Raw genomic sequence first — 20,019 nt, 5'->3', positions numbered from 1 at the left:
TAATTCTATTTTTAGTTTTTTAAGGAACCTCCATACTGTTCTCCATAGTGGCTGTATCAATTTACATTCCCACCAACAGTGCAAGAGGGTTCCCTTTTCTCCATACCCTCTCCAGCATTTGCTGTTTGTAGATTTTCTGATGATGGCCATTCTAACTGGTGTGAGGTGATACCTCATTGTAGTTCTGATTTGCATTTCTCTAATAATTAGTGATGTTGAGCAGCTTTTTATGTGTTTCTTGGCCATATGTATGTCCTCTTTGGAGAAATGTCTATTTAGGTCTTCTGCCCATTTTTGGATTGGGTTGTTTGTTTTTTTTAATATTGAGCTGCATGAGCTGTTTATATATTTTGGAGATTAATCCTTTGTCCGTTGATTCATTTGCAAATATTTTTTCCCATTCTGAGGGTTCTCTTTTCATCTTGTTTGTAGTTACCTTTGCTTTGCAAAAGGTTTTAAGTTTCATTAGGTCCCATTTGTTTATTTTTGTTTTTATTTCCATTACTCTAGGAGGTGGATCAAAAAAGATCTTGCTGTGATTTATGTCAAAGAGTGTTCTTCCAGTGTTTTCCTCTAAGAGTTTTATAGTTCTGGTCTTACATTTAGGTCTCTAATCCATTTTGAGTTTATTTTTGTGTATGGTGTTAGGGAGTGCTCTAATTTCATTCTTTTACATGTAGCTGTCCAGTTTCCCCAGCACCACTTATTGAAGAGACTGTCTTTTCTCCATTGTATATCCTTGCCTCCTTTGTCATAGATTAGTTGACCATAGGTGCGTGAGTTTATCTCTGGGCTTTCTATCCTGTTCCGTTGATCTCTATTTCTGTTTTTGTGCCAGTACCATACTGTCTTGATTACTGTAGCTTTGTAGTAGAGTCTGAAGTCAGGGAATCTGATTCCTCCAGCTCTGTTTTTTCCCTCAAGACTGCTTTGGCTATTCGGGGTCTTTTGTGTCTCCATACAAATTTTAAGATTTTTTGTTCTAGTTCTGTAAAAAATGCCACTGGTAATTTGATAGGGATTGCATTGAATCTGTACATTGCTTTGGGTAGTATAGTCATTTTCACAATTTTGATTCTTCCAATCCAAGAACATGGTATATCTCTCCATCTGTTGGTATCATCTTTAATTTCTTTCATCAGTGTCTTATAGTTTTCTGCATACAGGCCTTTTGTCTCCCTAGGTAGGTTTATTCCTAGGTATTTTATTCTTTTCATTGTAATGGTAAATGGGAGTGTTTCCTTAATTCCTCTTTCAGATTTTTCATCGTTAGTGTATAGGAACGCAAGAGATTTCTGTGCATTAATTTTGTATCCTGCAACGTTACCAAATTCATTGATTAGCTCTAGTCGTTTTCTGGTGGCATCTTTAGGATCCTCTATGTATAGTATCATGTCATCTGCAAACAGTGACCGTTTTACTTCTTCTTTTCCAATTTGTATTCTTTTTATTTCTTTTTCTTCTCTGATTGCTGTGGCTAGGACTTCCAAAACTATGTTGAGTAAGAGTGGCGAGAGTGGACATCCTTGTCTTGTTCCTGATCTTAGAGGAAATGCTTTCCATTTTTCACCATTGAGAATGATGTTTGCTGTGGGTTTGTCATATATGACCTTTATTATGTTGAGGTAGGTTCCCTCTATGCCCACTTTCTGGAGAGTTTTTATCAGAAATTGGTGTTGAATTTTGTCAAAAGCTTTTTCTGCATCTATTGAGATGATCATATGGTTTTTCTTCTTCAATTTGTTAATATGGTGTATCACATTGATTGATTTGTGTATATTGAAGAATGCTTGCATCCCTGGGATAAATCCCACTTGATCATGGTGTATGATCCTTTTAATGTGTTGTTGGATTCTGTTTGTTAGTATTTTGTTGAGGATTTTTGCATCTCTATTCATCAGTGATGTTGGTCTGTAATTTTGTTTTTTTGTAGTGTCTTTGTCTGGTTTTCTTATCAGGGTGATGGTGGCCTCATAGAATGAGTTTGGGTGTGTTCCTTCCTCTGCAGTTTTTTGGAAGAGTTTGAGAAGGATGGGTGTTAGCTCTTCTCTAAATGTTTGATAGAATTCACCTGTGAAGCCATCTGGTCCTGGACTTTTGTTTGTTGGAAGATTTTTAATCACAGTTTCAATTTCATTACTTGTGATTGGTCTGTTCATATTTTCTATTTCTTCCTGGTTCAGTCTTGGAAGGTTATACCTTTCTAAGAATGTGTCCATTTCTTCCAGGTTGTCCATTTTATTGGCATAGAGTTGCTTGTAGTAGTCTCTTAGGATACTTTGTATCTCTGCGGTGTCTGTTGTGACTTCTCCTTTTTCATTTCTAATTTTATTGATTTGAGTCCTCTCCCTCTTTTTCTTAATGAGTTTGGCTAATGGTTTATCAATTTTGTTTATTTTCTCAAAGAACCACCTTTTAGTTTTATTGATCTTTGCTATTGTTTTCTTTGTTTCTATTTCATTTATTTCTGCTCTGATCTTTATGATTTTTTTCCTTCTGCTAACTTTGGGTTTTGTTTGTTCTTCTTTCTCTAGTTCCTTTAGGTGTAAGGTTAGATTGTTTATTTGAGATTTTTCTTGTTTCTTTAGGTAGGCTTGTATAGCTATAAACTTCCCTCTTAGAACTGCTTTTGCTGCATCCCATAAGTTTTGGATCGTCATGTTTTCGTTGTAATTTATCTCTAGGTATTTTTTGATTTCCTCTTTGATTTCTTCAGTGATCTCTTGGTTATTTAGTAATGAATTGTTTAGCCTCCATGTGTTTGTGTTTTTTACATTTTTTTCCCCTGTAATTGATTTAGAAATCAATTACAGGGAAAAAAAATCTCATAGCGTTGTGGTCAGAAAAGATGCTTGATATGATTTCAATTTTCTTAAATTTACTGAGGCTTGATTTGTGACCCAAGATGTGATCTGTTCTGGAGAATGTTCCGTGTGCACTTGAGAAGAAAGTGTAATCTGCTGTTTTTTGGATGGAATGTCCTATAAATATCAATTAAATCTATCTGGCCTATTGTGTCATTTAAAGCTTGTGTTACTTATTACTTTTCTGTTTGGATGATCTGTCCATTGGTGTAAGTGAGGTGTTAAAGTCCCCCACTATTATTGTGTTACTGTCGATTTCCTCTTTTATAGCTGTTAGTAGTTGCCTTATGTATTGAGGTGCTCCTATGTTGGGTGCATATATATTTATAATTGTTATATCTTCTTCTTGGATTGATCCCTTGATCATTATGTAGTGTCCTTCCTTGTCTCTTGTAATGTTCTTTATTTTAAAGTCTATTTTATCTGAGAGTATTTTATTGCTACTCCAGCTTTCTTTTGATTTCCATTTTATGGAATATCTTTTTCCATCCCTTTATTTCCAATCTGAATGTGTCCCTAGGTCTGAAGTGGGTCTCTTGTAGCCAGCATATATATGGGTCTTGTTTTTGTATCCATCCAGCAAGCCTGTGTCTTTTGGTTGGAGCATTTAATCCATTCACGTTTAAGGTAATTATTGATATGTATGTTCCTATTACCATTTTCTTAATTGTTTGGGGTTTGTTTTTGTAGGTCCTTTTCTTCTCTTGTGTTTCCCACTTAGAGAAGTTCCTTTAGCATTTGTTGTAGAGCTGGTTTGGTGGTGCTGAATTCTCTTAGCTTTTGCTTGTCTGTAAAGCTTTTGATTTCTCCATCGAATCTGAATGAGATCCTTGCCGGGTAGAGTACTCTTGGTTGTAGGTTCTTCCCTTTCATCACTTTAAGTATATCATGCCACTCCCTTCTGGCTTGTAGAGTTTCTGCTGAGAAATCAGCTGTTAACCTTATGGGAGTTCCCTTGTATGTTATTTGTTGATTTTCCCTTGTTGCTTTCAATAATTTTTCTTTGTCTTTAATTTTTGCCAATTTGATTACTATGTGTCTCGGCGTGTTTCTCTTTGGGTTTATCCTGCCTGGGACTCTCTGCGCTTTCTGGACTTGGGTAGCTATTTCCTTTCCCATGTTAGGGAAGTTTATCGACTATAATCTCTTCAAATATTTTCTCGGGTCCTTTCTCTCCCTCTTCTCCTTCTGGGACCACTATAATGCAAATGTTTTTGCGTTTAATGTTGTCCCTGAGGTCTCTTAGGTTGTCTTCATTTTTTTTCATTCTTTTTTCTTTATTCTGTTCTGCAGCAGTGAATTCCACCATTCTGTCGTCTAGGTCACTTATCCGTTCTTATGCCTCAGTTATTCTGCTATTGATTCCTTCTAGTGTATTTTTCATTTCAGTTATTTTGTTGTTCATCTCTGTTTGTTTGTTCTTTAATTCTTCTAGATCTTTGTTAATCATTTCTTGCATCTTCTCAATCTTTGCCTCCATTCTTATTCTGACGTTCTGGATCATCTTCACTATCATTATCCTGAATTCTTTTTCTGGAAGGTTGCCTATCTCCACTTCATTTAGTTGTTTTTCTGGGGTTTTATCTTGTTCCTTCATCTGGTACATAGCCCTCTGCCTTTTCATCTTGCCCATCTTTCTGTGAATGTGGTTTTAGTTCCACAGGCTGCAGGATGGTAGTTCTTCTTGCTTCTGCTGTCTGCCCTCTGGTGGGTGAGGCTATCTATGTGGCTTGTGCAAGTTTCCTGATGGGAGGGACTGGTGGTGGGTTCAGCTGGCTGTTGCTTTGGTGGGCAGAGCTCAGTCAATATTTCATGTTTTGTGGCCCATACTTGATTGTGCCCTTGTAGTGTTAAAGCAGCCACAGGAGATATGTAAATAAATGGACATGGCTGTGTTACAATAAAACTTTATTTATAAAAACAGGCAGTGGGCCAACCCCATGGCTGTCATTTGCAATTGCTCTAAGAGATCTTGTTTAATCAGAGCTTCCCTGCAGCAGGGCAGCTAGCCACTGAAGTCTGTGGTACCCTAGGCAAGTCCCTGGTCCTCCTGAACCTGTTTCTTCACCTGAATAAGAGGGGATGTTCTGGGTGAGGTTCAGTAAGGAGAGGGAGATGAGACCCACACGGTGGGGGGGGGCTCAGGACTTTGGGTGGGCACCCTCTAGCAAGGCCACTGCTCTCGTACACTCTCAGCATTACAAACCACCCAAAACTTCATGGTCTAAGACAAGCATTTTATTTTATTATTATTTTTTTTAATGAATGTTGATTTTTTTTTTTTAAACGTTTCTTTAATTAATTAATTAATTAATATTTATTTTTGGCTGTGTTGGGTCTTCGTTTCTGTGTGAGGGCTTTCTCCAGTTGCGGCGAGCGGGGGCCACTCTTCATCGTGGTGCGCGGGCCTGTCTCTGTCGCGGCCTCTCCCGTTGCGGAGCACAGGCTCCAGATGTGCAGGCTCAGCAGTTGTGGCTCATGGGTTCAGTTGCTCCACCGCATGTGGGATCCTCCCAGACCAGGGCTTGAACCCGTGTCCCCTGCATTGGCAGGCAGACTCTCAAACACTGCGCCACCAGGGAAGCCCAAGACAAGCATTTTATGATGCTCCCTGGTTCTGTGGCCAGGAATTTGGATATGGCACAATTAGGGACAGTTTTCCCTGATCCATGTTATCAGCTGGGAACACTCAAAGGGTGATTCAGTGGCTGGATGCTGGAATCACACGGAAGCATCCTCACTTGCACGTCTGGAGATTGATGCAGGCTGTCAGCTAGGGGCTCAGCGGGGCTATTGCCAAAACACCTACAAAAGGCCCCTCCTGGTGGTCCCTTCTATGTGGACAATTTTGGACTGCATTACAGTCTGGTGGCTGAGTTCCAAGATGTTAGCAAGACAGTTATAAGGAAAGGATGGGGTTAAACCAGACTACATTGCATTTTGCGGAAGTAGAATACAAGGCAATAAGAGAAAGTGTAACATGCGCTGGACAAGCTTAAATTAAGAACCAGAGTGTGAATTTCAGAACCTCTCTGTGTTCTCTTTACTGATGATTGGGAGAAAGGTGAACTATAGCCTCCTATAGGTCTTCACGTGGAAACAAAAATAGGTCTCAGTAATTAATGATTTTAAAAAGAACAAATAATGCAGGAACAAACGACAGTGATCAGGCAAGAGAAGTAACTATAGCAAAGGTAATAAGTCAATCGTGAAGACTCCCAGTTTTGTTTCAAAGGTAGAGATCAGCTTGAAGCACATTTTTGAGTTGTTTTGCAGGATCCAACCTCCCTTGAGCACTCAACCACCAGACTAACTGGAGCCTAAGGAATGAAGATACTGACCTTTGCTGACCCTCGTGATTTCACTCAACTAAATGCCTGGATTTTGTCAACCTAGAGTAAACTTTGCATCACTGGTGGTGCAATGGTTAAGAATCCGCCTGCCAATGCAGGGGACACGGGTTTGAGCCCTGGTCCGGGAAGATCCCACATGCCGTGGAACAACTAAGCCCACGAGCCACAACTACTGAACCTGTGCTCTAGAGCCCACGAGCCACAACTACTGAAGCCTGCCCGCCTAGAGCCCATGCTCCACAACAAGAGAAGCCACCGCAATGAGAAGCCCATGCACCACAACGAAGAGTAGCCCCCGCTCGCCGCAACTAGAGAAAGCCCGCGCGCAGCAACGAAGACCCAACACAGCCAAAAATAAATAAATCTATAAAAAAAAAAAAATTTCCATATCTAAAAAAAAAAAAAGAAAAGAAAAGCATATGAGATGGTAGGGGCTCTCGCGGCCGCCTCTGGGAAATGCATCCCACCCCATACACGTGGTGTGAGGGCCCCCGAGTGGGGTCTGGGCCCAAGATCTCCTGGTTCAAGGCAGCATCGGCGCCGTCACTGGGAGCCCGTATGGCTCAGACCCCTCCCTCAGACCACATCATGCCTTTTCTGGTCAAACCCAGCTCATGCTCAGTCTTATATCTTCTTCCAGAGCTAATCCTGGGTCTCTTCCTCAGCGGGAACATATTAACAGCCAGAGCTGCTAAGCCTTTTTCTTACAAACAACGAAGGAAACAAGAGCAGCCACCTCCACGCACACAACAGCCCTGGTGACCCCAGCTTTGCAGGATGGTCGGCCAAGCAGGTAGGGAAATGCTGAGACAAAACCAGCTGGGAAATGCTTCCTTGAGCCACAGGACGTGGTTATGTGTTGAGGGCTGGAGGATGGAGCTGGGATCCTGGCCTGGACCCACAGAGCAGAGACCCTTGAAGAGCAGATGGTAGAAATAGGGCCCCTTTAAGAGGCCAAGGGCACCCCTGGGTTACATGGTCATGAACAGATTTCAGAGAAAGAATCACTGAGATCAGGGTTGCTGAGATTCAGGGGCAAGGTGTGAGAACCAGGCCAGCCCCCAGGTAGATTAACAACAGCTCCCTGATCCAGATGATTCCAGACTTCCACCTCCTCCACCATCTGATACTCTCCCCAGTAACCAGAGGAGAATCTGGGGCCTAGAGAAGGGGAGGGACTTGCCTGGGGTCTCACGGTAAACCAGTGGCCAAGCTGGGACTTGAACCTGGGGCCCCATCTCCTTCCACTGAGGTGGTCCAGCAGAGGTCTCTTAGGGTTCAGAGTCCCTTGCAAATGGGTCATCAATAATGATGCCACCTCCCATTTATAGCGCTCCAATGCTGAGCGTTACATGCATCTCTGGAATACTACTCAGCCATAAATAAAATGAAATTTTGCCATTTGCAACAACATGGATGGACTTGGAGGGTATTATGCAAGTGAAATATGTCAGACAGAGGACAAATACTGTATGATATTACTTAAGTGGAATCTAAAAGATGTAATGAACTAGTGATATAACAAAAAAGAAACAGGCTAACAGATATAGAGAACAAGCAGTTACCAGTGGGAAGAGGGAAAGGGTGAGGGGCAAGATAGGCATAGAGGATTAAGAGGTACAAACTACTATGTATAAAATAAATAAGCTACAAGGATATATTGTACAGCACAGGGTATATAGCCAATATTTTATAACTATAAATGCAGTATAATCTTTAAAAATTGTGGACAGCTATGTTATACACCTGAAACATATAATATTGTAAATCAATGATACCTCAATAAAAAATTTTAAAAAAGAAAGAAAAAGTCATAGCTCCTGTTTCTAAAGAACTTAATGATGCCCCCTTTTCTCGGTATAAACACCAAAAAAGAAAGTTCATTTAAGTTCTGCTTTCTAGCTTCACAACAACTTCCATGCTCTTTTTGAGACGTCAAGTATCAAATTCTTTTCCCTTTTCCTTTTGGGGGACTTCCCTGGTGGTCCAGTGGGTAAGACTCTGCGCTGTCAATGCAGGGGGTCCAGGTTCGATCTCCGGTCAGGAAACTAGATCCTGCACGTGGCAACTAAGAGTCCGCATGCCGCAACTAAGACCTGGCGCAGGCCAAATTAATAAATAAATAAATATTTTTTAAAAAACTTCCTTTTGGGATCCTTGAGCTCACATTTCATCTTCTATTGTTTCATCCCAGTTGCAAGGAACACAAGGCCCTAGGGCTTGCTGAAGCATGAAAAGAGACAGGGAGCAGAGGTGGTGAGTGCTGGAAGCAGTACTGAGCAGGGCAGCCAGGCCTCAGGGTTGGGGCTTGGGGATGGGGGCTAGACCGGGAGCCAGGGCCTTTGCTACCTCTCGGTCTCTTGAGGCTGGCTCTGGGTGCATCAGTTTTGGTCCACCCCCAGGACTACTTTTCTGCTTTCTATGTACACAGCTGGACACAGTGGCCCTCTGAACTCAAGTTTACACATGCTCAGTTCAGAAACTGCCTAGCATCTCTGATTCCCAAATCCAAATCCTGGAAAAGGAATCTTATTGGTGAGCTTGGGTCACAGGTCTATCTTTTCATCCAACCGGTTTATGACTGAGGGGCTGTGGCACGGTATAAGCAGAGAACGAAAGGGGCGGATGTTGGACATTCACCCTGTAGGAAAGGGAGAAGGCTTTTCCAGGAGGAGGGCACAGCAAGGTCAAAGTCTTAGAGATGGGGAATTGGAGGCTTCATGGGGACAGTCCTGAGTGGCTAAGTTTGTGGCAGCCCTCCTGTGACTGCTTAAAGGGCAGCTCTCATAGGACCATCCCTGTCTCTGTGCCTAGTGGCACAGACATGGCCCAGAGAGGGAAATCACAAGTGAATCAGCAGCAGAACCAAAGCTCAAACCATTTCCTTCTCCCAGCCCAAGCTTGAGTGTCTGAGGCTTAGGAGGGAGTCAGGTTAGAGGAGCAGGGAGAATGAAATCAAGAAATAAGAGGCTTCACAGGAGTGATAATGACATTTTAACTTGAAAATTGCAAGGAGACAGAGCTGTGGAGGCGTATGCAAATTTCCATGCAGATGAAATGCAAATGAGCTTGCTTGCTCCTGCCTGGTGCACCTGGATGTTGCTCAGTGACAAATCCTAATGGCGCCGCATGGCTGTGTGATTGATTATCAAGGCCAGCTGGGATGACAACTGCACTCTCTTCCTGGGAGCTGGCAGAGATGAGACTGTTTGTAGAGCGCCCTCTGATGGCGGACCCTGAGGGATGGCCCTCTGTAATTCAGGGATGGCAAATTTGGGACAAGGCTAGTATCTCTATAGCGGCCCTCCTCCATGGCAGAGATCATTAATCAGTCATAGAATTCCTTCTTACTGAGCCAGCCAGGTGCTCTAGGCAGTCCCTACTAATCAATCAAAGTTGGTATTTATTCATTCATCAATTCGTCTAACAAATTTTGTCGATTTTCTTCCCTGTGCCAAGGATACATTGAACAGGCAGGTTCAGTTCCTGCTCTTGTGAAACTCACAGTTTAGTGGGGGATATGAGCATTAATAAAATATTGCAAAATGGCAATTGAGATAAGTGCTATGAAAGAACTACATGGTCTTTATAAAGGGGGATTTTGACTCCTTCAGAGTAACCAGGAAAGCCTGACCCTGTTGATGATATCTGAAGGATAAAGAGGGCTTAACTAATTGAAAAGATAGGGGAAGGACATTCCAGGTATTGAGACAAGAAAGAGCTTGTAAGCAGAAATTGTCAGCGCTACGCTAGATTCCCTATGACGATTTTTTGTTTCTGTGCATCCCTCCTCTGGCTTCTATCTGTTTTTGTTTGTTTGTTTGTTTAAAGAAAAGAAAAAGCTTTATTGAGATATAGTTCACATACCATACAATTCACCCATTTAAAGTATATAAATCAGGGCTGCCCTGGTGGCGCAGTGGTTGAGAATCTGCCTGCCAATGCAGGGGACACGGGTTCGGGCCCCGGTCCAGGAAGATCCCACATGCCGTGGAGCAACTAAGCCCGTGCACCACAACTACTGAAGCCTGCTCTCCTAGAGGCCGTGCTCCGCAACAAGAGAAGCCACCACAATGAGAAGCGCTCACACCGCAACGAAGAGTAGCCCCCCACTCACCACAACTAGAGAAAGCCCGTGTGCAGCAACGAAGACCCAATGCAGCCGAAATAAAATATATAAATTAAAAAAAAATAAAAAATAAAGTATACAAATCAATAGCTTTTACTATATTCTCAGATACGTGCAACCTTTACCATAGTCAATTTCGGAACATTTTCATGACCTCAAAAAGAAACCCTTTGCTCTTTAGGGATTCATCTCCCACGCCACACTCCCAGCCCTAAGCAACCACTAATCTAATTTCTGTTTCTATAGATTTGCCTGTTCTGGACCCATTAAATACTAATTCTTTATTCCTCCCTCCTCCCAGCCCCTGATATACTCTAACCTACTTATGTCTCTATGAATTTGCCTATTCTAGATATTTCATGGAATCATACAATATTGGTCTTTTTGTCTGATTTATTTCATTTAGCAGAATGTTTTCAAGGATCATCCATACTGTAGCACGTACCAGAACATCATTCTTTTTATAGCTGGATAATATTCCATTGTATGTATATACCACATTTTGATATGCATTTGGATTATTTCCACCTTTTGGCTATTATGAATAATGCTGCTGTGAACATTGGTGTACAAGTATATGTTTGAGTCTCTGTTTTCAATTCTTTTGGGTATATACCTAGGAGTGGAATTGCTGGGTCATTCTATGTTTACCTTTTTGAGGAACCACCAAAATGTTTTCCACAGGGGCTGCACCATTTTACATTCCCACCAGCAATGTACAAGGGTTCCAAATCTCTGCATCCTCACCAATATTTGTTATTTTCTGCTTTTTTGATTATACCCATCCTAGTAGGTGTGAGGTGGTGTCTCATTGTGGTTTTGACTTGCATTTCCCTAATGACTAATTATGTTGAGCATCTTTTTATGTGCTTGTTAGCCATTTGTATATCTTCTTTGGGGCAATGTCTATTCAATTTCTTTACCCATTTTAAAATTGGTTTGCTTGTCTTTTTTTGCTGAGTTGTAGCAGTGCTTTATATATTCTGGATATTAAGCCCTCATCAAATATAAGATATGTAAATATTTTCTCCCATTCTGTAGGTTGCCTTTTCATTTTCTTGATAATGTCCTTTGATGTACAGTTTTTAATTTTGATGAAGTCCTGTTTATCAACTTTTACTTTTGTTGCTCATGCTTTTGGTATCATATCTAAGAACTCACTGCCAAATCTAAGCTCATGAAGATCTACCCTTATGTTTTCTTCTAAGAGTTTTATAGTTTTATCTCTTAAATCTAGGTTGTTGATCTGTTTTGAGTTAATTTTTGTATATGGCGTGAAGCAGAGGTCCAACTTCATTCTTTTACATGAAGAAATCCAGTTGTTCCAGCACCATTTGTTTAAGAACTTACTCTTTCCCCATTGAATGGACTTGGCAGCCTTGTTGAAAATCAATTGACTGTAGACCTATGGGTTTATTTTGATTCCATGTGTCTAGATGTCCATTCTCATGGCAGTACCACACTCTTTTGATTACTGTAGGTTTGTAGTAAGTTTTGAAATTGGAAACTGAGAGTCCTCCAAGTTTGTTCTTCTTTTTCAAGTTGTTTTGGCTACTTGGGGGGCCCCTTGAAATTCTATAAGAATTTGAGGATCAGCTTTTCTATTTCTGCCCCAAAAAAGGCTGCTGGAATTTTGATAGGGATTATGTTGAATCTGAGGATCCCTTTGGATAGTATTGACATTTTAACAATGTTAAGTCTTCCTACCTATGAATACAATGTCTTTCACCTCCTTGGTTAAATTTATTACTAAGTATTTTATTCTTTCAGATGCTTTTGGAAATGAAATTGCTTTCTTAATTTCCTTTTCAGATTGTTCATTGCTGGTGTGTAAAAACACAGATTTCTGTGTGTTGATCTTGTAACCCACAACTTTGCTGAATTTGTTTATTAGCTCTAGTATCTTTCTTGTGGATTATTTCGTATTTTCTATACACAGAATCGTGCCATCTGTGAATAGAAACAACTTTATTCCTTCCTTTCCAGTTTGGATGCCTTTTCTTTCTTTTGCAGGGTAACTGCTCTTTTTCTTGTCTAATCGGATTCCTTTTATTTGTTTTTCTTATCTAATTTTCTTGTCTAGAACTTCCAGTACAATGTTGAATAGCAGTGGTGAAAATAGGCATCCTGTTTTGCTCCTGACCTTAGGGAGAAAGCTTTCAGCCTTTCACCATTGAGTTTGATCTTAGTTGTGGGTTTTTCATGAATGCCATTTATCACATTGAATAAGCTCCCTTTTATTCCTTGTTTTCAGAGTAGTACTTTTTCCTGTTGTTCTTGTTTTTTTTGTTTTGTTTTGTTTGTTTTGTTTTTAATCATGAAAGCTGTTGGATTTTATCAAATGTCTTTTCTGAGACAACAGAGATGATCGCGTTTTTCTCCCTTCATGCTATTAATGTGGTACATTACATTGATTGATTTTCTTATCTTTAATTACCCTTGCATACCTGGGATAAATCCCACTTGGTCACACTGTATAATTCTTTTAATGTGCTATTGTCTTTGGTTTGCTAGTATCTTGTTGAGGATTTTTACATCTATACTCACAAGGTATATTGACCTGTAATTTTCTTTTCTTGTGATATATTTATCTGGCTTTGGTATCAAGATAATGCTTGCTTCACAGAATAAGTTAGGAAGTGACTTCATTCCTTTTAATGGCTGAATAACATCCTATTGTATGGATATGCTACATTTCATTTATTCATTCATTGGTTGACCAATATTTGGGTTGCTTCTTCCTTTCAACTATGATGAAAATTCTGCTATAAACCTTTATGTAGAAATTCTTGTGTGGACATATGGTTTTGTTTCTTTTGGGTGTATACCTAGGAGTGGAATTGCTGGGTCATATTGTAACTGGATGTTTAACCATTTGAAAGTCTGCCCAACTGTTTCCCAAAGCAGCTGCGTTATTTTACATTCCCCCAGCAATGTATGAGGGTTCCAATTTCTCCACATCCTTCCAACGTTTATTATTGGACTTTTAAATTTTAGCCATCCTAGTAAATGTGTAGTGATATCTCATTGTGGTTTTGAGTTGCATTTCCTTGATGGCTAATGAGGTTGAGCACTTTTTCATGTCCTTATTAGAATTTTGTGCGTCTTATTTGGAGAAATGCTCATTCAGATCCTTTACCTATTTTTAAGTTGGAGTTTTAAAAATTTATAATTTAGTCGTGAGAGCATTCTATATATTTGTAATACAGAATATTATCTTCTATGGGCCCACACCAGCAACCCTCCTCCAAGCAAGCACTGCCCTAGGGTTCCTGGACCCTGCTTTGTGTGGCAGGCTTTTGCAGAGGCCTGCAGTGCCTCGGGAGGTGTAAAAATACCCTCCAGCATTCCCCATGTGATCAGGCAGAAGCTGAGCCTTGATCTGAAATTGTACATTGGTTTCCTTCCCTTCTCTGTCCTGTTTCCCCTTCCTGTGGTTTCTCTCATGATCTCCTCTTCAGCAAATCACCTGTACCTGAATCCTTGTTGCCAGGTGTGCTTCTAGGGGAACTTGAAAGAGCTTGGAATGGCTGAGGAACTAAAAGGAAGTCAGTGTTGTTGGAACTCAGAGAACATGGAGACTGGGGAGTAAGGTGAGGCTAGAGTGGTGGGCAGAGGCCTGACCCCACAGAGCTTTGTAGATTACAGCGATGGGCAGGATGGGGGTTATCTGGAGAGCCATGGGATGCCACTGGGCTCTGTTAAGCAGGGAGTGGCATTATTTTACATTTTGCAAAGGTCCCTCTAACCTCTCTGTGGAGGATGGATAAAAGGGCCCAAGTGGCTGCAAGAGGACCACTGAGGATACTGTTACAACTGTCCAGGGGGAGAGAGGATGGAGACTGGGATGAGGATGGGAAGGTGGAGGGAGAAAGAAGAAGAAGATTAGAGAGAGATGAGGGGGGTGGATCTGGGAGCTCTGGGGAAGTTCAAGGACAACTTGTAGGTTTTCAGCCTGGGTGCCTGGATGCATGGTCAATACACAGAGAGGGAGGCAGGATTGGGAGGGCAGATCAGGAGTTCCACAGGCCAGACGACACCCGTTTGCCATCCCTGGTCTTGCCCAATCCCCCCACTTCACAGATGGAGAAAATGAGGCCTGAGGAAGTGCGGTGGTTCACCCAGGTCCCCGTCATGCCCCAGACTGAAGTGGGTGGGATCCAAGGATCCTGCCACCCAGCCAGAGGGCTTGTTTATTCTCCAGGAGGCCCACTGGCTCTGGCCTCAGAGAGCTATTTTGCAGCTGGGAGGTTTCGGGCCTGATGGGTTTGTCCTGGGCTGGAAGCCAGTTCACAGCTCGCAGAGAACAGAACATCTCTGTTTCAGGAGGGCAGCCTGTGTTGCCTGCTGTCCTGTCAGGGTCTGATGTGGGTAACTTGAAGGCATGAGGGTGTGGGGTCCCCACCTCAGAGTGGCTGACATCTGCTCTCCTGGATTAGGCATGGACAAGAACTAGGTCCAGATTCTGAGGTTTCCCCTTCTCTAGTCCTTCCTTTCCTTGCTGTGTGACCTTGGGCCAGTCACCTCCCCTCTCCAGTCCTCAGTCTTCTCATCTGTAAAATGGAGACATCCTATAGTGTGACTTTTGTGCCCTCAGGGTTGTAGGGAATATTGGATGAAGAAATGGATGGACAAAAAATACACCGTAGTCTGTAAAGTGCCTAGACTACAATTTGGGTTCAGTCCTACAACTGCCCCAGTGGGTTTCTCAGACTTTACAAGATGGCCACCCCTCTGGAGAGGAAGAGGCCTGGTGTGGAACTCAGGGATCCCAGGATCTTATTATCCTGGCCCAGCAGGCTTGACAAACCCATTGGACAGATGGGAAAACTGAGAGGCGGCCGTCTGCTCAGAGTCACCAGGTTATTAAGCCTGGATTCAAAGGCTGGGCTCTCTGATTCCAAAGACAAGAAAGATCCTTATCCATTCAATGACCTGATTGTACAGATAGGGTAAACCAAGGGCCAGAAAGGGGAAGCAACCTGCCCAGGGTCACACAGGCAGCTGGCAGCAGGGCGGAAGTGTCACGTGAGGTCCCTGACTCCCAGGCCATGCTCCTCCTATCACCTCTTGCCCACCAACCCCTGGAGCTTGAAAAGCAGTTTCCTCCTCAGTAAAATGGGGTGAAACTAGTATTGGCTTCATTGGATTGTTGTGAACATTTCAACAAGCCCCGCAAAGCTTTTAAAGGGCTTAGCACCAAGTCAGACACAAAGAAAATGCAGAATAAATGTTGGCTAGTAATATTATTATTCATTATTATATTTCATTTCTGCATCCCCTTCTCCCCTTTGGGCTGCTGTGAGTAGACAAGTTGTGGGCGTTCGGCTCTTTCTGGAGACAGAGGGATGTACAAGATGGCTTTGGGGGCCCCTCCCTCCCAAGGATTCTTGGATTATCCATACCCCTCCTCAGCCCCCCTGAGCACTAGCAGTAGCTGTAGTCTCTCAGAAGTCAGTTTTCATCCTTGCACCCCGGGTACCCTGGCTCCCTGCCTGTGGTCCCTACTGGCTAGATGCTGTTGCTATGGCAACAGCATTTTAAGAGCCTTCGGCCCCCCTCTGAGTCAACAGGCCTGGATGGAGATGGACTGATCAAATGCCTCCTGCATCCTCAGGCCTGTCTGGACAGAAGGCAGGAGACTGGAATGCAAGAATCAGAGCTGGCTTGAGGTGGGGGTTGGGGGCGGCTCAGTTCTCAGCCACAAGGGTTTCCCAACAGCACCCCACCTCACTGTGTTGCATGAACACTTGGTAACACGTGCAGACTCCAGCCACCCCTGCCCCAAGGGTCTGGTTTTAACTATCTGGGGTGGGATCCCCTAAGACGTTGCCTTTGATCAGCTCTGCTCGTGGTGCTGAGGCAGACAGGCCCCAGACCACTCTTGACGAAATCTTAAGTCCTGGAAGATTCCTGAAGACATTTTGGGCATTGAGGTTTGTGTGGCTCTCTCTGCTGAGATTACTCCTTTTTTTTTTAATAATTTTTTTAAAATTTACTATTTTATTTATTTATTTTTGGCTGCGTTGGGTCTTCGTTGCTGCGCGCGGGCTTTCTCTAGTTGCGGCGAATGGGGGCTACTCTTCGTTGCAGTGCGCGGGCTTCTCATTGCGGTGGCCTCTCTTGTGGCGGAGCACGGGCTCTAGGCGCCCGGGCTTCAGTAGTTGTGGCATGTGGGCTCAGTGGTTGTGGCTCACAGGCTCTAGAGCGCAGGCTCAGTAGTTGTGGCGCATGGGCTTAGTTGCTCCGCGGCATGTGGGGTCTTCCCGGACCAGGGCTCGAACCCGTGTCCCCTGCATTGGCAGGCAGATGCTTAACCACTGAGCCACCAGGGAAGCCCGAGGTTACTCTTGAGAAACCCTGTTTGTCCTCCCAGGCCCGCTCCGGTCCTGCCTCCCTCTCCTTCCACAGCCTCATCTTGTGAGAGGATGTGCACCCCACCCTCTTCCTGGAGGCAGGAAAATTCCAGGGCTGGGCTACCAGAGGCCATCTTGGTGATGCATCTCAGGGCAGAGACGGGCGCACTTTCTCAGGATAATGACATTCAGGGGAGGCGCTAGCCATGGTCACTCTGGGCTGTCTTCTAGATGCTCTATCTGAAATCAGAGCATCTCAAGCCTCTTCCCACTGTCCTCCCGCACCACCTGCTGGATGGGGACAAGGCTCCCTACCCTCCAGCCCCAACCATAGCAGAACCCGATGACGCCAGGCCCCAGAGGCTGTGCCCAAAGAGAGGCTGGGCTTGGGGGTGGGTCTGAGGAGCTGTGGGGGGGAGGGGAAGAAGGCAGAGATCATGGGAGAGGAAGGTGGTCCTCTCTGGGGTTCCTTGAACTTGAGACTGATGCTCATGTCTGTTGGAGGAGCCAAGTGACAGAGTAGAGGTGCAGCAGACAGTCCCCCTCCCTTACCCCTTCCTTGTGCACTAACTGGCCTCCAGCAGGTGATTCTCTTTGCCCGAGGCCAGTGGCGTCAGTGGATAAATTACATGTGGTAATTCACTTGACAGCACCCCGTTTATTCCCTTCCCAGACTCGCTCCCCTGCTCCTCCGCCAGTGTTTCCTGGGATCACTGCCAAATAAATGCGCACTCGAATCCTTGTGGGATCTGTTTCGTAGGACCCTAAGACAAGAAGCCACTCCCCCAATCTCCCCACCCTGGGTTCTATTATGAGGGCAACTTTGCCCCTTGTGCTCCAAGGGGAAGCTTACATACCCCTGAACCCCAGGTGGGCATCTGGCCTGCCTAAGTCGGAGATCTCTGGAAGGATCGGTACCAACAGCTCTTTCCACGATGAGACTGCAGGGTTTTGGAGCCAATCTCACGCTCTTCCGCGTCGTGCCCTGCCCTCCACTCTCACTATTCTGGATGTGTGAGTCGCGTCTTCCCAGAGCTTCCTGGGGCCGGGAGCAGGCGTGCGTTCTTGTCCACCGAGCACGGGCCAAACTCAGTAGCCACGTCCTGACGGATGGTCCAGGGCTCCCCAGCTCTGTCTTTAGCTGGGCCCCACCCGAGCCATACCCATCCCTGCCGGAGCCTGGTGTGATGGACGGGAACTCCCAGCTAGAGGGATGCAGGGGGACTTGTGTGGGGTGAGTCCTCCAGAGACGTCTGTGAGTCTGTCCCCTCTGAGGAGAAGCTGCCCCCAGTGGGCCGGGGGATCTGACTCTGCCTGGGGAGCCGCTGCCAGGAGAAGAGGGTGGTGAGAAAACGCTCAGGGGCAGGATCCAGGGGCCCATGCGGGCTTCTGCCTTCATCAGCCTCAAAAGCCTGGCCAGCTTCCTGGGGTGGACGGGCTGCTTGGAAATTTCTGTTCTGTACGCGTCTGGGGGCCCAAGGAGGCCAACAGGATTTTGGCGAATGATCCAGACCCAGTGAGTCCTGGAGGGGCAGGTCCCGTCTTCCCTTGTAAGTGACTTCTCCATTCAGGCCCTGGCCCTTGGCGGCCGCCCCTCTGAGTTCCCGGCCCGCCGGGTGGGAAGGGGGACCTGCCGGGCATGGACAGTGGGCCAGTGCCTTCTTCAGGAGGGTCTGGATCTCCTCGTGCCTCTCCCGGGCCTCCTCCCACAGGTCCTGGCCCAGGGCCTCCCAGCTCAAAGAGGCCACCTGCAGCCGCATGGCCGTGAGCTTCTCAGCAGGGAACTCCGAAGCCAGGCGCTGCAGGTAGCGGTGGAGGCGGCGCTGGTCCCCAGGACTGGCCCTTTGGGCCTTGCCCAGCCTGAGCTGGGTCATCAGGTCCTGGCAGTCCATGTGGAACCAGGTCATCTGGGAGACAAGAAGAGAGGGAGATGGGGGTTCCATGAGGGCAGGGATATGCCTCTCTGAGCCAAGAGGAGGCTTAAAGAATAAATATAGCTAGACTGAATTAATACAAAAATGTCCAATCAGTGTTAGGGCCTCTCTTAGCACAGCTGTGATTTTCTCCACTGCTGATGACGACAATATTTCCCTTTCTTCCCCAGGGAACACCACCCTCCGTTACCCACCGGGAAACAGTCCCCAGCACCCTTGGGATCTTCAGGCACAGTCTTACAGACCTAGGGGCCAGCAAGGACTCACCCCTCTCTGGGGCTCAGTTTCCCCCTCAGTAAAGTAGAGGTTGTGATACATAATCATGAAAATTTGAGTGCTGAAAGTTTGGATTCTCAGATTGTATGAACCCCTCATAAGTGGTGCTGAGGGAGGAGTCTGGCTAATATTTATTGAACACTGACTATTTGCCAGGCTCTGTGCATCTCATGTAGGATCACACTGAACCAGCAGCCCATTTTACAGAGGAGGAAACTGAGGCTCACACACGTGAAATCACTTGTCCCAGGTCACGCTGCAAGTCAGGGAGGAGCTGGGATTCAAACTCAGCTCTGTCCAGCCCTCAAGAGGGTATCTTCCAAGCACCTCCTTGCACAGGAGAAACTGGCCCAGGCAGGGCCCTGCCCTTGCAGTCACACAGTGAGACTGTCAGCCAGCCCAGGCCTGGAGGCCCCCTCACTCTGGCTGGGCCTCTGCCGCATTTTAGGATCCTGCCTGTCCCCACTTCACCCACAAAATGTCTGCAGGCTGCAAAGGAGCCAACATGTTCCCAGCAGCTCGTGAAAAACATAATCTTTCTCTCCATTAATTTAGAAGCCAACAGCAAGCTGTTAGGCGGTGGGGATTGGAGAACCATTTTCTCCGAGGAAACCATCTTTCTGCGGATTAAGGGAACTTGTCTTTAGATAAATGGCTTCATATTTGCAGAAGCACACTGAGCTCATGGCTGGGAAAGGGCTCCATAAATCTCCGTTAGCGACACAATCGTGTTATTATTATTTAGTGCCAAAGCTGCCGCATGCCTGCTCTCCACCTGGGGCTGAGCCCAGCGCTGAGCCGTCTTGTCTGTCCGTCTGTCTGTCTGGGACCAGATATTCCAGGCCAAGCTGGACAGAGGTGGAGAACACCTCGGAAATCATCTTGCCCCACCCCTTGTTTTGCAGATTAAAATTCAGGGCCAGAGAGGAGAAGGGGCTGTCGAGGGGAAGAGCTTTCCAGGCTGAGGGAACAGCCAGTGCAAAGGCCTCAGTGCTGGAGCCAGTTTGCTTTCTCCAGGGAAGGCCGATGGGGCTAAAATCAGCTAAAATTAGTAAACAAGGGAGAGAAGCTTCCAGATCCCCTTAATCCATGAGGCATTACTCCTAC

At 45.0% G+C, this 20,019-nt stretch overlaps 1 protein-coding gene and 1 long non-coding RNA gene across 2 annotated transcripts in view; both read right to left on the bottom strand.

The window, feature by feature from the left end:
* Positions 1-1,603: 1,603 nt before the first annotated feature.
* LOC309645412 overlaps positions 1,604-20,019 on the bottom strand; it is a 280,748-nt gene continuing 262,332 nt past the window's right edge. Inside the window, exon 2 of the long non-coding RNA XR_014254880.1 lies at positions 1,604-4,373. This is a non-coding gene — a long non-coding RNA (uncharacterized lncRNA). The remainder of the gene's footprint in view (positions 4,374-20,019) is intronic.
* The window catches only part of KIAA1755, a gene marked incomplete at its 5' end in the record, with an annotated part of 45,976 nt that continues 40,420 nt past the window's right edge, over positions 14,464-20,019 (bottom strand). Inside the window, one exon of the mRNA XM_082432066.1 lies at positions 14,464-18,609. Within this exon, the coding sequence (XP_082288192.1) occupies positions 17,908-18,609 (702 nt within the window). The 3' untranslated portion in view covers positions 14,464-17,907. The remainder of the gene's footprint in view (positions 18,610-20,019) is intronic.

This window comes from Balaenoptera physalus, assembly GCF_965194825.1.
Source record: "Balaenoptera physalus genome assembly, chromosome: 16".
Classification (NCBI taxonomy): Eukaryota; Metazoa; Chordata; class Mammalia; order Artiodactyla; family Balaenopteridae; genus Balaenoptera; species Balaenoptera physalus.
Note: the sequence above shows the minus strand (reverse complement) of the source record. Positions and strands in the feature narration are given on the sequence as shown.